This window comes from Bos grunniens, chromosome 20 (genome assembly GCF_055505025.1).
Source record: "Bos grunniens cultivar Pamir isolate PY7600 chromosome 20, Bosgru_T2T1.0, whole genome shotgun sequence".
In the NCBI taxonomy this organism is placed as follows: Eukaryota; Metazoa; Chordata; class Mammalia; order Artiodactyla; family Bovidae; genus Bos; species Bos grunniens.
This window is the reverse complement of record NC_141184.1, coordinates 67245562-67259235: the sequence shown is the minus strand read 5'-3', so window position 1 is coordinate 67259235 and position 13674 is coordinate 67245562. Positions and strand designations below refer to the sequence as shown.

The window sequence follows — 13674 nt, the reverse complement described above, 5'->3', positions numbered from 1 at the left end:
GCTGCGGTGCACAGGCTTCTTACTGCAGTGGCTTCTCCCGTTTTAGAGCACAGGCTCTAGGCGCACAGGCTCAGTAGTTGAGGCGCCCGGGCTCTGAGGCTCTAGGCGCACAGGCTCAGGAGTTGAGGCGCCCAGGCTCTGAAGCTCAGGCTCAGTAGTTGAGGCGCCCGGGCTCTGAAGCTCAGGCTCAGGAGTTGAGGCGCACGGGCTCTGAAGCTCAGGCTCAGGAGTTGAGGCGCCCGGGCTTTAACTGTCCCTCGGCGCATGGGATCCTCCCAGACCAGGGGCTGAACCCGCGTCCCCTGCATTGGCAGGCAGATTCTTTACCACTCGCCCCCAGGGAAGCCCAGCGTGGTGCTGTCTCCGGCTTGTTGTTGGAGGCTCTGAGGAACTGGTTCCTAGATCTGTTCATGAGCAGGCTGGGTTCCCAGCTGCCCCTCTGCCCAGCCTGGCGCTGACCCTGTGCAGACCCTCCTTCTCCTCCCACTCCCTCCCTTCCTCCTGAAGGGCAGACCGTTGGGTGGGTCTGAGATAGGGAGAGATTCAACCCTGTTATTGCTTTTGGTGAGAATTACATCACAGTGTTGAATCCACAGTGGGCCCCGAGCCAGGGAACCTGTTGAAATGGGTTGGTTTTATTTTTATTTTTTCTCTTTCTCTTAGAAAAATACTTGGTCTGGCAGCTTCTCATTCGGGAGTTGGCCACATCTCTGGAACAAGGAAATTCTTAGGCCGAGGACTGGGACCAGCAGGGCAGGGGTGGGAGGAGAGGTGGTTCTAGGCTGGGTTCCAGCCCAGGAGGGGCTGAGTGACCTCAAGCTGCTGGTTGAGCTGACCCACGGGGCCCTCCCCACCCCGCCAGAGCCCCACACTCAGACTTTCCTTTAAGGAACGTCAGATTTGTGTTATAGAAAAAAAAATGCACGCTCATCATTGTACCTTTGGAAAATCTGGAGCAGCAGAGAGAGAAGAAATCGCCCATAATTCCACTCCCGATGACAACATCAGTTGACATTTGACGCCGCTCCATCCTGCTGGCCTTCCGTCCCTGAGCTTCTAAACATGGCTGAGATCATGCTGCCTGTGCAATCTCATATCCTGCTTTCAGAAATAATATTTTTCTGTTACACAACTAATAACAGGGATACTTTTTTTAAAAAAGGTAATGAGTTCAAAATACAGAAGTAACATTAAAAAAAAGTAAAAGAAGTAAGTTCATCCCACAAGCCAGCCACCTGGAGGAATCCTCTGTCAGCAGCTGGGACCCCTCCTCCCACCCCTGTGTGTCTGTCTGTCTGTCTGCAGACATAGGTCATGTTTGGTGGTGGTGGTTTTTTTTTTTTTTTAACATAATTGGGACCAGACTACAGGGGACCTTTCTGAGATTTCTTGTTTTTTCCGTTTGTATCTTGGGGCTCTTCTTATATTACTCATGATATTGGTAAAATAATAAGCACAGCTGCTGTTGATTCAGCCCTTACTCGGGGCCAGGCCATGTCCCGAATCCCTTGGTTGTGTGAGTGCACTAAGATGAGGTGTTCTCGCAGAGAGGCCAGAGTCTGGATCCAGACTCTGTGGGTTTCTAAGTGCCATTGTTTGTTAGCTGTGAGATCTCAGGCGAGTTACTTAACCTCTCTGTGCCTCAGTGTCCCCCAGTGTAGGGTGGGTCTGATGATAATATCTTCCCCACAGGGGTGTTCAGAGGGTGTCTTTTCATGGAAAAGGCACTTGGAAGAGGGTCTAGCCCATAGTCAGTTCTGTTTTAACTAGGATAGAGCAAGCAACAGAAGCACAGAGAGGTTAGCTAACTTGCTCAAGGTGCCGTGGCCAGTAGGGGCAGAGCCAGGAACCCCTGACAGGACAGGACACCCCCAGAGCTCAGGCTGCCTCTCCCCACATATGGATCGAGCTTTTCCCTCGCACCCTCTGCACAGTGTCCTAGAGGGGGCTGTGCCATTGACCAGTCCCCCGTTGGTGGGCAGTTGGGTTGCTTCCCATCGTCATGATTTCCAACCAGGTTGGCCGGAGCCTTGCAACACGTCTCAATGCCTGTGTGTCTGGGGAATGAGCTCCCTGGGGGTGGAACTGCTGAATCAAACGGAGACCTGCTTGTGTTTCCTTTAATCTGAACATTACGACATCAGCATTTCCCACATACTACAGACCCGGGAGCATCATTTTTAATAGTGCATCACACTCCCTTCTATGGATGAGCCCTCTTGTCCTTCCGTCCCCCACTGAGGAATGCAGGGTTCTTCCCATTTTTCCTTTTTATAGTCGTCAGCTCACTGAAAATTGCTTCCAGCAGCTCTTTCTCTGTATCACAACCTGCTTTCTTAGCTTTCCTCTCAAGGCGATCTCTGCATCTCCATAGTTTACACGGATCCTGCACTTGCTACTTAGACCATCTCAGGGAATACAGTTGGCCTGAGCCTGCCCATTTTGCAGATTGGGAAGCTGAGTCATAGTAGGTGATGGAGAGTCACATTGGAGCCAGGACCAGGACTCCAGGCCCCAGATCTCCCCTTTAACCTGGGAACTCAGAAAAGTGCCCATTCTCCTAGAGGGCAGGAACAGGCACTGGGTAAAGGAAGGTGTGAGTTGTGAATGAATGACTGCCTGACCCTGAATGATGCCCAGGGAACGCAGAGACTGTCTGAGACTTAGTAAGTGCTGACGTCCATTAGGTACTTGCCACCTACTGAGCACTAGGCCCCATTGTAAGCATTTTTAACACATACTAATTATCTGATCCTTGTGATTCTCCAAGGAAGCCTTAATTATTATCCCTCCCTCCCCCACTCCCCATTCACAGGGAAGGAAACCAAGACATGAGAGGTGAAGTGCCTTAGCCAAGGTTGCAAGCTGGGAAAAGGCCAGACCAGGATTAAGACACCTTCTAAGCCTGGCCCTCCGCCGCCCCCCTGCAGCCTCGAAGCTAGCAGAGTCCTCAGCCCTGCACCCCCTGACTCTCTCGCTTGCGGTGGTCGTGGCGGGGGACAGGAACGCTGTGTGCCGCCTCTCTCTGGCTCCAGCCATCCCTGTCTCCTCCTCTCTGTGGCTCTAGACTGTGAGCTCCTGGATGGCTGGGGGCCCTGCCTGGCCATCTAGTGGATGCATGAGGGGTCCCTGTTTCTCTGGGTGTTCATGACTCTTTTCTCCTTGCCCCCTGCAGTGGTCGGGCTTGACATCCAGGATGAGATGGGCAGGCATGAAGTGGGGCACATCGACAACTCGATGAAGATCCCACTGAACAACGGGGTGGGTTGCCGCTTCGAGGGGCAGTTCAGCATCAACAAGGTAGGAGACCCTGCCTGGTCCCCTCTCGCCTGTTCCCCATCCCACCATCCCCTTCCTCCCTGGAAACTGGATGGTGGAGCTGTGCACCCACTCGCCCTCCCTCCCCAGGCCCCTGGCAAGCTCAGGACCAGCATCAAGGTACCTGGCAGTTCTTGCTGAGAATCTTGAGTGGGGGTTTCAGGCTCCCTGAGGTTTGGAACCCCACCTGGCTGGTTGAGGAAGGAGCTACTCTTCTCCCCAGCGTGGAAGGAGTGGGTGGTGAGAAGACGGTGGGATTGGCAGCCCTGAACCCGAGTGTGCCTCCTTGTCCTACCCTCTCTTGGCCAAGCAAAGGTCTCCAGGTCACTCGAGCTATCTTAACCTCAGTTTTTAAATCTTTGGGCTGAGGGTGTGATGATAATCATATGACCCCATTCACTCCACAAAGTCTTTGTGATGATTAAATGAGCTGTTACACATTCATTCATTCAAAACACTTTCATGGAGCACCTGCTGTGTTCCAGGGTGGGCTGTCGGCTCTGGGCAGTGCCTGGACTAGGTGGGCAGTGTTCCTGCACTGGTGGGGCTTCCGTTCTAGTGGAGGAGGGCAGACAGTGTGCAAACTAAAAAGCATTTCAGTGGGTGGTAAGTGCTGTGATGAGGGGTAAAGCAGGGGAGGCATGAGAGTGGATGGGTTTGAAAATACCTAGTCAGCTCCAAAGGGTCATTCAGGTATCGATGTTGTTCTGTCACTAAAACCGGGAGCTTCAGGTCCTAAGTTAAAGTTGTCAGCATGGTGCATTTGGGAAAGCCGGGGAACCCTGGAGGCGGCCAGCATTCTCCTGGGCTTTTTGTGTGTTATTGCAGTGGAGCAACAGCTGTGAGGTGGCAGCTTTTTACACACGAGGAAACAGACCCAGAGAGGTTAACTGTCTCAGCCAAGGTTGCACAGCTGTCTCCATGTCCCCCAGCTCTCCTTCCCAGTCCCAGACAGACTGAGCCACTGGCTTTTTTTTCCATGGTGCTGTGTCTTCATAGTGGCACATGGACTTCTCTAGTTGTGTAGGCTCTCTAGTTGCACGGGCCTGCAGAGGCTCCAGAGTGCAGTGGCTCAGCAGTTACACTGCATTGGCTTAGTTGCCCCGAAGCACGTGGGATCTCAGTTTCCCGACCAGGGATCAAAGCCAAGTCCCCGGCCTTGGAAAGTGGGTTCTTAACCACTGGACCACCAGGGAAGTCGTTGAGCCCCTGGTTTCTGCCTGCCCTCCTGCAGCCTCTGCTCAGATGCCCTTCTTCCTGCCATCTCAATTAGAGGTTGCAAACTCACTGACCACACCCAGCCCCAAAACAAGTTACATTTGCCCTGTAACAGCGTTCGGATCCATCAGAGCCAATATCAAAGACTGGGCGTCCAGATCTCTGGCTTTTATTTTTTTAATAAAGTTTTTATTATTAAAAAATTTCAAATATAGAAAAGGAGAAGGAAACTATAACCCCCATACACACATTCCCATCACCCTGCTTTGAGAACTGTCAACATCTGGACAATCTTGTTTTGTCCATGCCTCCTCCACTCTCCAACTCACTCACTCTAGATTATTTAATATAGACATTCATTATATCATTATATCTGTAAATAATTCAGTATTTATATAAATACTTCAGTGTGACTAAAACCAAGTATTCTTTTTAGCATAGTCCCAATGCCATCATTACGCCTAAAAAATAATCTCTTATTATCATCAAACATCCACTTGGTGTCCAAATTCCTCCAATTTTCTAAAAAAATGTATTTTTCTGTTATATGTTCAAAACAATAATGACAAGGTTCACATATTGCCTTGTGTTTGGTTTGGTTAATGTTTCTTAAATCTTTCTGATCTGTACTCTGTATATATGTATGTCTTTACATTTACCTTTTTTCCAGCTTTATTGAGGTATAATTAACAAAGTTAAATTGTATATATTTAAGTGTACGGCATGATGTTTTCATTTAGTCCAGTTGTTTTTAAACATGGCTGCTCATTAGAAATGCTTCTGGAGCTTTGGAGAAGAATAGCAATACCTGGGCATTTGTGTTTTTAAAAAAATGTCAAAGTAATCCTGTTATGCATCTGGATTTTAAAAAGTAGACTCAGATTTTTCTATTAAATGGTAGTTTTAATCATAAAGAATTCTCTTATTTTCTGTTGACCAATCATGATACAAATGGTATTAAGTGAATGATAGTTACATAATCACAATAGTAAAAGATGTTTATCGGTTTTCACAATCAATACCAATACAAAAAACAAAAGATAATTATGATTGCAAGACATAATGGGATCATGATTAACCTAACAATATAAAATCATTACATACAGCTGGGAGGTTAAGTAGAGTGAAGTGGCAAGTGGCGGTGCATACGTGAACACGTTCTCATCCACTCAGCCAGTCTGTGATTTTGGTTGGTACACTAAATCCATTTACAGTTAAGATAATTATCGATACGTATGATTCTATTATCATTTTCTTAATTGTTTTGGGTTTATTTTGTGTAGGTCTTTTTCTTCTCTTGTGTTTCCTGCCTAGAGGAGTTCCTTTAGTATTTGTTGTAAAGCTATTTTTTGGGTGCTGAATTCTCTTAACTTTTGCTTGTCTGAAAAGTTTTTGATTTCTCATCAAATCTGAACAAGAGTCTTGTTGGGTAGAGTGTTCGTGGTTGTAGGTTCTTCCCTTTCTTCACTTTAAATATACCATGCTCTTCCCTTCTGGCTTGTTGGGTTTCTGTTGAGAAATCAACTGATAACCTGATGGGAGTTCCCTTGTATGTTATTTGTCGTTTTTCACTTGTTGCTTTTAATATTTTGTCTTTGTCTCTAGTTTTCATCATTTTTGATTACTGTGTGTCTCTGTGTGTTCCTCCTTCGGTGTATCCTGCCCGAAACTCTCTGCTTCCTGGACTTGGTTTGCTATTTGCTTTCCCATATTAGGGAAGTTTTCAGCTGTTATTTCTTCATATATTTTCTCAGGTCCTTTCTCTGTTTCTTCTCCTTCCAGGATTCCTATAACGCAAATGTTGGTGCATTTAATGTTGTTCCAGAGGTCTCCTTGGCTGTCCTCATTTTTTTTTTTTTTTTTTCCATTCTTTTTTATATATTCTGTTCTGGGGCAGTGGTTTCCACCTTTCTGTTCTCCAGGTCACTTATCCGTTTTTGTGCCTCAGTTATTCTGCTATCGATTCCTTCCAGTATATTGTTAATCTCTGTTTGTTTGTTTGTTCTTTAGTTCTTCTAGGTCTTTGATAAACATTTCTTGCATCTTCTTAATCTTTGCCTCTATTCTTTTTTCAAGATCCTGGATTATCTTCACTATCATTATTCTGAATTCTTTTTCTGGAAGGTTGCATATCTTTACTTCATTTGGTTGTTTTTCTGGGGCTTTATTTTATCCCTTCATTTGGTACAAAACCCTTTGCTTTTTCATCCTGGTTTACTTTCTGTCATGTGGTTTTGTTTCTAGCCTCTGCGGGATTGTGGTTCTTGCTTCTTCTGTCTGCCCTCTGTTAGATGAGGCTAACAGGCTTGTAGAAGCTTTTTGATGGGAGGAACTGGTGGTGAGAAAAACTAGGTCTTGTTCTGGTGGGCAGGGCCATGCTCAGTAAAACTTTAATTCAGTTGTCTGCTGATGGGTGGGTTGCTCTCCCTTCCTGGTGGTTGGCCTGAGGCACAGGCTCTATGGTAGGGTTAATGGCAACCTCCAAGAGGATCTACGCCAAGCGACCCCTTCCAGGACTGCTGCTGCCTGTGCCCTTGTCCCCTCGGCGAGCCATTGCCAACACACACCTCCACAGGAGACCCTCCAAAATTAGGGGGTGGGTCTGGTTCAGTCTCCTGTGAGGTCACTGCTCCTTTACCCCGAGTCTTGGTGCACAGAAGATTTTGTCTGCTCTCTAAGACTGGAGTCTGTTTTCCCCAGTCCTGTGGAAATCCTGTAATCAAATCCCACTGGCCTTCAGAGTTAAACTCCCTGGGGATTCCCATTCCCTTTGCAGATTCCCAGATTGGGAACCCTGACATGAGACTCAGAACCTTCACAACAGTGTAAGAACCTCTTTGGTATTATTGTTCTCCAGATTCTGAGTCTCCTACCCATTTGATTTTATTGTGATTGTACCCCTCCTCCCATCTTGTTGTGGCTGCTTCTTTGTCTTTGGACATGGGGTACCTATTTTTGGTGGGGTCTAGCACCCTCCTGTCAATGGTTGTTCAGATTTCTGGCTTTTAAAAGTCGCACTGAGCCTGAGTCTCATTGGAAACAACCACCTGGAGCTAAAGCCCCGCTTAGTGTGCCCCCTAGTGTGCCCCCCTTCATGTGCCTCCCTTCATGTGCCCCCCCTTGGTGTGCCCTGCTTAGTGTGTGCCCCCTTAGCGTGCCCCCCTTAGCGTGCCCCCCTTCGTGTGCCCCCCTTCGTGTGCCCTCCTTTGTGTGCCCTCCTTGGTGTGCCCTCCTTCCTGCAGTCCCGGCTGGATGACTGGGAGGCTCAGCTCAGATGCTGGGGATAATTGGACCTGTCTCTCTCTCCATGTGGTCTCTCCATGTGGATTTCTTGCATCACAGCTCAGGTCTCTTTAAATGCTAAAGCACAGACTATCACTTCTGCCACATTTTGTGGGTTAATGGGAGTTAGCTGCCAGCCCAGGTTCTGCAGTGGAAATACGGAAGGACTGGGAGAAATACTCAAGGGTGTGCGTGCTGGGAGGTGTGGCTCAGGGCTCCCTTTGTTGATCAGCTACCACACAGGGTCTTGGCTGTGCCCTGTGACTTGGATCTATGGTGCGTGTGTCGGGGCCCATTTGAAGGTTTTAAGCAGGAAAGCAGTGTAGTTGATTTATGCTTTAGAATTGCACTATCCAGTACAGTAGCCTACAGCTCCATTTAAATTAACTATTGTTAAATTGAGTAAAATTCAGTCCCCTGGTCTCCCTTGCCACATTGCAAGCGCTCCATAGCCACACGTGGCTAGTGGCTACCATATTAGTGCAGATATGAAACATTTCCATCATCAGGGAATGTTCTCCTGGACAGCAGACCTTTAGAAAGGTCACCTGGGCATCTACACGGAGGTAGACAGGACGGGGCCAAGAGCAGAGGTCACAGGCGATGCTTGTGGCAGTGGTATTGGAGAGAAGGGTCCAGACCAGGGAGGTGGCATCAACAAGACTTACTGATCAATTGGTTGTGGGTGGTGAGGGCGAGAATGGAATCAAAGAAACCTCCTGGGCTTTTGTCTCGACAGCCAGGCGATCCCGTTTTCTATGTATGGAAGCATGGAAAAGCATGGATTCTGTGGGAGTGGGGGCTGGGACTCAGACCGTCAATTCTGGACACACGTCCTTTAGGATTCTCACTGGAGATGTTAAATTGGAAGTGGAGGGGGTGCTTCTGGAGCTCGTTGGAGAGCTCTGGGCTGGAGATATAAATGTGGGAGTCATCTGTAAACAGATGATGGCTGTTGTAGGTCTATGTCAGCGCCCCTCAAAGTGGGGTCCCCAAGTTACAACAGCATGGATGGACCCAGATAGTTATCATACCAAGGGAGGTAAGTCAGAAAGAGAAAGACAGGTACTGTATGATATCGCTTATATGCAGAATCTAAAATATGACCCAAACTTATCTAAAAACAGAAGCAGACTCACAGACAGAACAGACTTGTGCTTGCCAAGGGGGAGGGAGGGGTGGACTGGGAGTTTAGGGTTAGCAGTGAAAACTATTGCAGATAGAATGGATAAACAGCAAGGTCCTACTGGATAGCACAGGGAACTATATTCAGTATCCTGTGATTAAACCATAAGGGAAGAGGATATGAAAAAGAATGTATGTATGTATAATTGAGTCACTTTGCGATGCAGCAGAAATTAATACAACATTGTTAATCAACTATATGTCAACAAATAAATAAAGTGGGTCCCCCAGCAAGAGCAGAGCAACCCGGAACCTGTCAGGAATGCAGATTCTCAGGCCCCACATCAGACCTACTGAATCTGTGTTGTAACAAGCCCTCCAGGGAGTCCTGATGCCATTCATGTTTGAGAATCATTGATCTAAGCTAGATCACCTAGGGAGAGGTGTAGAGTGTTCTAAACCTGGGGTCCACAGGCGTCCCAGGAATGCAGATCAAATTTGAGGAGTCTGTGAACCTGGATGGAAGAAAAAAAATGACATGTTTACTTTTATAAGTGCTAAACTCCGATTCAGCACTCTCTTCTATGCTGAACGTAGGCAATAAGCCATAGTAGCATTAGCAGCACCCATGACCTAGTCACCAATAGAAATTACTATGCATATATCACATTAAAATTGTCACAGATCATTTTGAGATGCTGTTTACACTCATCACAGTTTTGAAATTACAGTCATTAGTTGGCCTGCGACCAGGTCTTGTTGTTTGCTGCATTAATAAAGAGGCATGTGCAAATGTTTGATCTATTTTTGTTACTGTTTAAAATATTATTTCTTTACTCTATGATTCTATATGTTTTATGCATTTGAAACACTTGAAGCAATTAAAATGTATATGTTGGCAGACTGACGAAGGGTTCATGGCACCAAAAATATAAAGATGCAGTTTGAGGACCGACTTCTGGTGCCCACCAGCGTTTAGAAGTGGGCAGGAAAGGCAGAAGGAGCGGCCAGATAGGCAGGAGGAAACCAGGGCTGAGTGGGCCCTGAAGTCTGAAAGAGAACATCAGCAAAGAGGGGGGCTGGTACTCCAGGGACAGGGTGGACACTGACCCATGTGCTGCAGGGAGAGCCCCCCGTGAGAGAGGACAGGACCACTGACCCACATGCTGCAGGGAAAGTCCCCACACGAGAGAGAACAGGACCACTGACCCATGTGCTGCAGGGAGAGCCCCTGCGCGAGAGAGAACAGGACCACTGACCCACGTGCTGCAGGGAGAGCCCCTGCGCGAGAGAGAACAGGACCACTGACCCATGTGCTGCAGGGAGAGCCCCCGCACGAGAGAGAACAGGACCACTGACCACGTGCTGCAGGGAGAGCCCCCGCACGAGAGAGAACAGGACCACTGACCCACGTGCTGCAGGGAGAGCCCCCTGCGCGAGAGAGAACACGACCACTGCACAGTAGGGTTCTTGGGATGCTGGCTGCAGTGGAGGACAGGCCTCGGAGATGAGGGAAGGCCAGTGTGCGCACAGCGCAGGGAGGTGGGTGCATGAGTGGCGTGCCAGGCCTTTGTTCCGCCTCCAGCGCCCTCTCTCTGGCCCCCTCTCTGCCTGGAGAGCTGCCGCTCCCTCACAGGTCTTGACACGGGTCCCTCGGGGCACCCTCCCTCCCCTTCCTCCACCATCATGGTCTGTATGTTGCTCCAGTCCTTTTCCCATTCTAACTCCTTTGGACCATTGCTTCCCCTTCCGCCCGCTCATTTGTTCACGCATCCTACTCTCCAGTGCCTGCTGTGTGCCTGGCTCCACGTTCGGCACTGGGATGTGGTGCCAAGAGAAGTGAGTGAGGCCCCTGCTCTTGGTGGCACTTACGGTCTGTTACGGGGTGACAGGTAAACCCTCAAGTCAGTGTATAATTTAATGAAGCAGCTGGGGAGAGAATGGAGTGAGTGTTACAGTGGAGGAGACCCACTGAGACAGAGAAGGCCTATCTGTGGGGTGGAAAGATGGTTGGAGATGAACGAACAGCCCACACACACCTCCTTCTTGTGGGGTCTCCCTGGCGGGGGGTGTGATCACGTGGGCTAAGCAGATATGGACACCCCAGACGGTGAGAAGGAGGCACCCGTGAGAGACAGGAGGACCACCTGGGAAACAGCCCAGCGCCACACCCTCCCTGGCATGGCAGCCATGCCAAGGCTACAGGCGGCTCCCCGCAGCAGGCTCTGATGGGTCTCCTGCTGGGTCTGGCTGAACGAGAACTTGCTCTTTGGGGTCAGACAAAGAGCTTGAGAATCCTAGCAACGATGTTCACTGGTTAAAAGCCTAAGCAATTTTAGCCTCTCTGAGCCTCAATTTCCTCATCTATAAGATGGGGATAGTGATACTGCCCTCACAACTTGTGAGATGTGAACAAATTAAAATCTGTAAAGTGCGTGTCGCAGTGGGGACAGGACAAGTCTCGGTACCCTTCCCCAGCTGGCCTTATCTCCTGTCAGTGGGGTATCTATGATCTCACCAGCTGGCACTTGCCAGCACTCCGGTGCAAGTGTGCTCACGAAGTGTGCAGGGATGATGTCCAAGAAGCGGGCTTTCTCTGGTCAAGGAGGGCTGGGATTCTAGAACAGGGTCACACCAGCCCTCACCTCCTGGTGGCCGCTTATTGGGTTCTCACCTGGCCCTTCCCCACTGTTAGCTTATTTAGTTCTTGCAGCAGGGCGTCGGAAACAGGCGCAGGGTATTACGTGACCTGCTAAAGGGCCAGGAGCCAGGATCTGGAGCCAGGCCACCCGACAGCCAGGGAGCTCCCTGCTGTGTCCCTGCACCCCTGCTCGCCGTGGCTTCCAGCCGGCATCTCGGTCACAACTCAGGCCAGCCTCCTGTGCAGGGTTAAGGGTTATTGCCTCCCTGGAGCACCCCGTCAGGGGGTGCTTTGATAGGAAAGGCAGCTGCGATGACGGTGAGGTCTGCAGCCCCCCACCCCCCCTATCTCCCAGCAACAGGTTCACACTTGCCCTGTGACCCCCTTATCCATTCATCAGGAGGTCAGCCTGATCCCAGAGTGCGCGTGTTTTAAGCAGCCCCCAGCTGCGTGGACTCCTTGCTTAATCACCCAGTCCCCCAGGAGGAGGACAGGATGGCCAACCCAGCTCCGTCTATATGATTTTGAATGCCCATCAGAGACACTGACGTCGGTTCCTAAGTCACAGCTCTAAAAGTGTCGTCTCTGCTTTCTTCAGCCCAGCGTGTGTTGGCATGAGTCAGCCACCTGTGATGGATTCCGTGCCGAGGGGGAGTGGGTCACTGAGTCACAGCCTCGCGGGGCAGCCGCGGGTGGCAGATGCGCGGAGCCAGCCTCCTTGACTCACTTGACTCTGGCCGCGTGAGGCCCAGGCTCCAAGCCCAGTTCCAAACCCTGCCCACGGCCTTGTCCACAGGGGGCCCCGTGTCACTGCCTAGAAAAACTCAGAAGGATGCACACCGGATGCTGTCAGCTTCTTACTTCTGGGGGCAGCAGGCAGTGGGACTTTAGTTCTAATTTCATCACGTGACATTTTCCATAGTGAAAAATATATTTCCTGGTGGCTCAGACAGTAAAGAATCTGCCTGCAATGCAGGAGACCCAGGTTCGATCCCTGGGTTGGGGAGCTCCCCTGGAGAAGGAAATGCCTATGCACTCTAGTATTCTTGCCTGTAGAATTCCATGAACAGAGGAGCACGGCAGGCTACCATCCATAGAGTCGCAGAGAGTTGGACACGACTGAGCGACTTTCACTTTCACATGTAAATATTGTTCATTTAACTAACAATGAAGGTTAACTTACTTTTAGAATGCAGTAGGATCTCCACCCTGCACAAGTACATTTTTTCCCTCTTCCAGAAGGGTTGTTCTCTCTCTCGGCTCGAATGTGTTTGTGCCATGATGCCAACCCAGTAACACCTGCCGTCAGATTTGTATTCCTCATCTCATTTAACCCTCCCACAACCCTTTGTGGTTATTATTCCCATTTTCCTGATGGGGAAACCGAGGCACAGAGTGGTGGGTACTGACCTTGCCCAGGGGCCTCCAGCTAGGAAGTGAGGCCAGACCAGAACCTGTGTGTGGCCCTCGGCTGCTGCCCGACCATTGGGCCCCTGAAGTGGGCAGCGCTGTCCCGCCAGGGAGATCTTGCCGAGCTGTTGTTCCTGTCGCCCCCCAGCCAGGCCCAGCAGGTTGCCCCCTCCTCCGAGCAGCCCAGGGCACACTTGACTGTGACTCACTGAGGCCAGGCTGTTGGCCTGGTACCTCTCCCGTCAGTCCAAAGCTCAGGTCCCAGTGAAGACAGGAATATTGCTGCAGGAAGCCCACAGCTTTATGCTGGAAACAGGCATGCTTATCAAATAAGCAGACTTTGATGGACTGGTGGGCTGGTGGATGCTAAGCCATAAGCCATATTCCTTCCTCCAGTACAGCTTTTTAAGGTTTTCTTGAGCTGGAATGAACTAAAGCCTAAGTTTTTCAGTGTGGCGTTCGGGGCCTTTGCTAAGCAGTCCCCCACCCCACCCCACCCCTGCCCTGTGTCTCTTTGTCTCCTGCCATAGCCACAGCCCCAGGTCTCTGCGGGTTCATTCATACCTGACTCTTCTTGTTCCTCACACGTGCCACCGACCCAGCAGCTTCTGACCTCCATACCTGTTCACGCCAGTCCCGCCCAAATGCCCTTCTCCCTTGTTCCTGACTCATCTTCAGAG

The 13674-nt window shown here is 49.8% G+C and overlaps 1 protein-coding gene across 4 annotated transcripts in view; it reads left to right on the top strand.

Moving 5' to 3' along the window:
* Positions 1–13674, top strand: part of ERGIC1 (endoplasmic reticulum-golgi intermediate compartment 1) — a 113175-nt gene that overhangs the window by 72402 nt on the left and 27099 nt on the right. For 3 of the 4 annotated variants that reach the window (XM_086362190.1, XM_086362193.1, XM_086362194.1), the window contains one exon: positions 3176–3300. The exons of the other annotated variant lie outside the window; for it this stretch is intronic. In XM_086362190.1, the coding sequence (XP_086218316.1) occupies positions 3176–3300 (125 nt within the window). The remainder of the gene's footprint in view (positions 1–3175; positions 3301–13674) is intronic. 4 annotated transcript variants of the gene reach the window in all.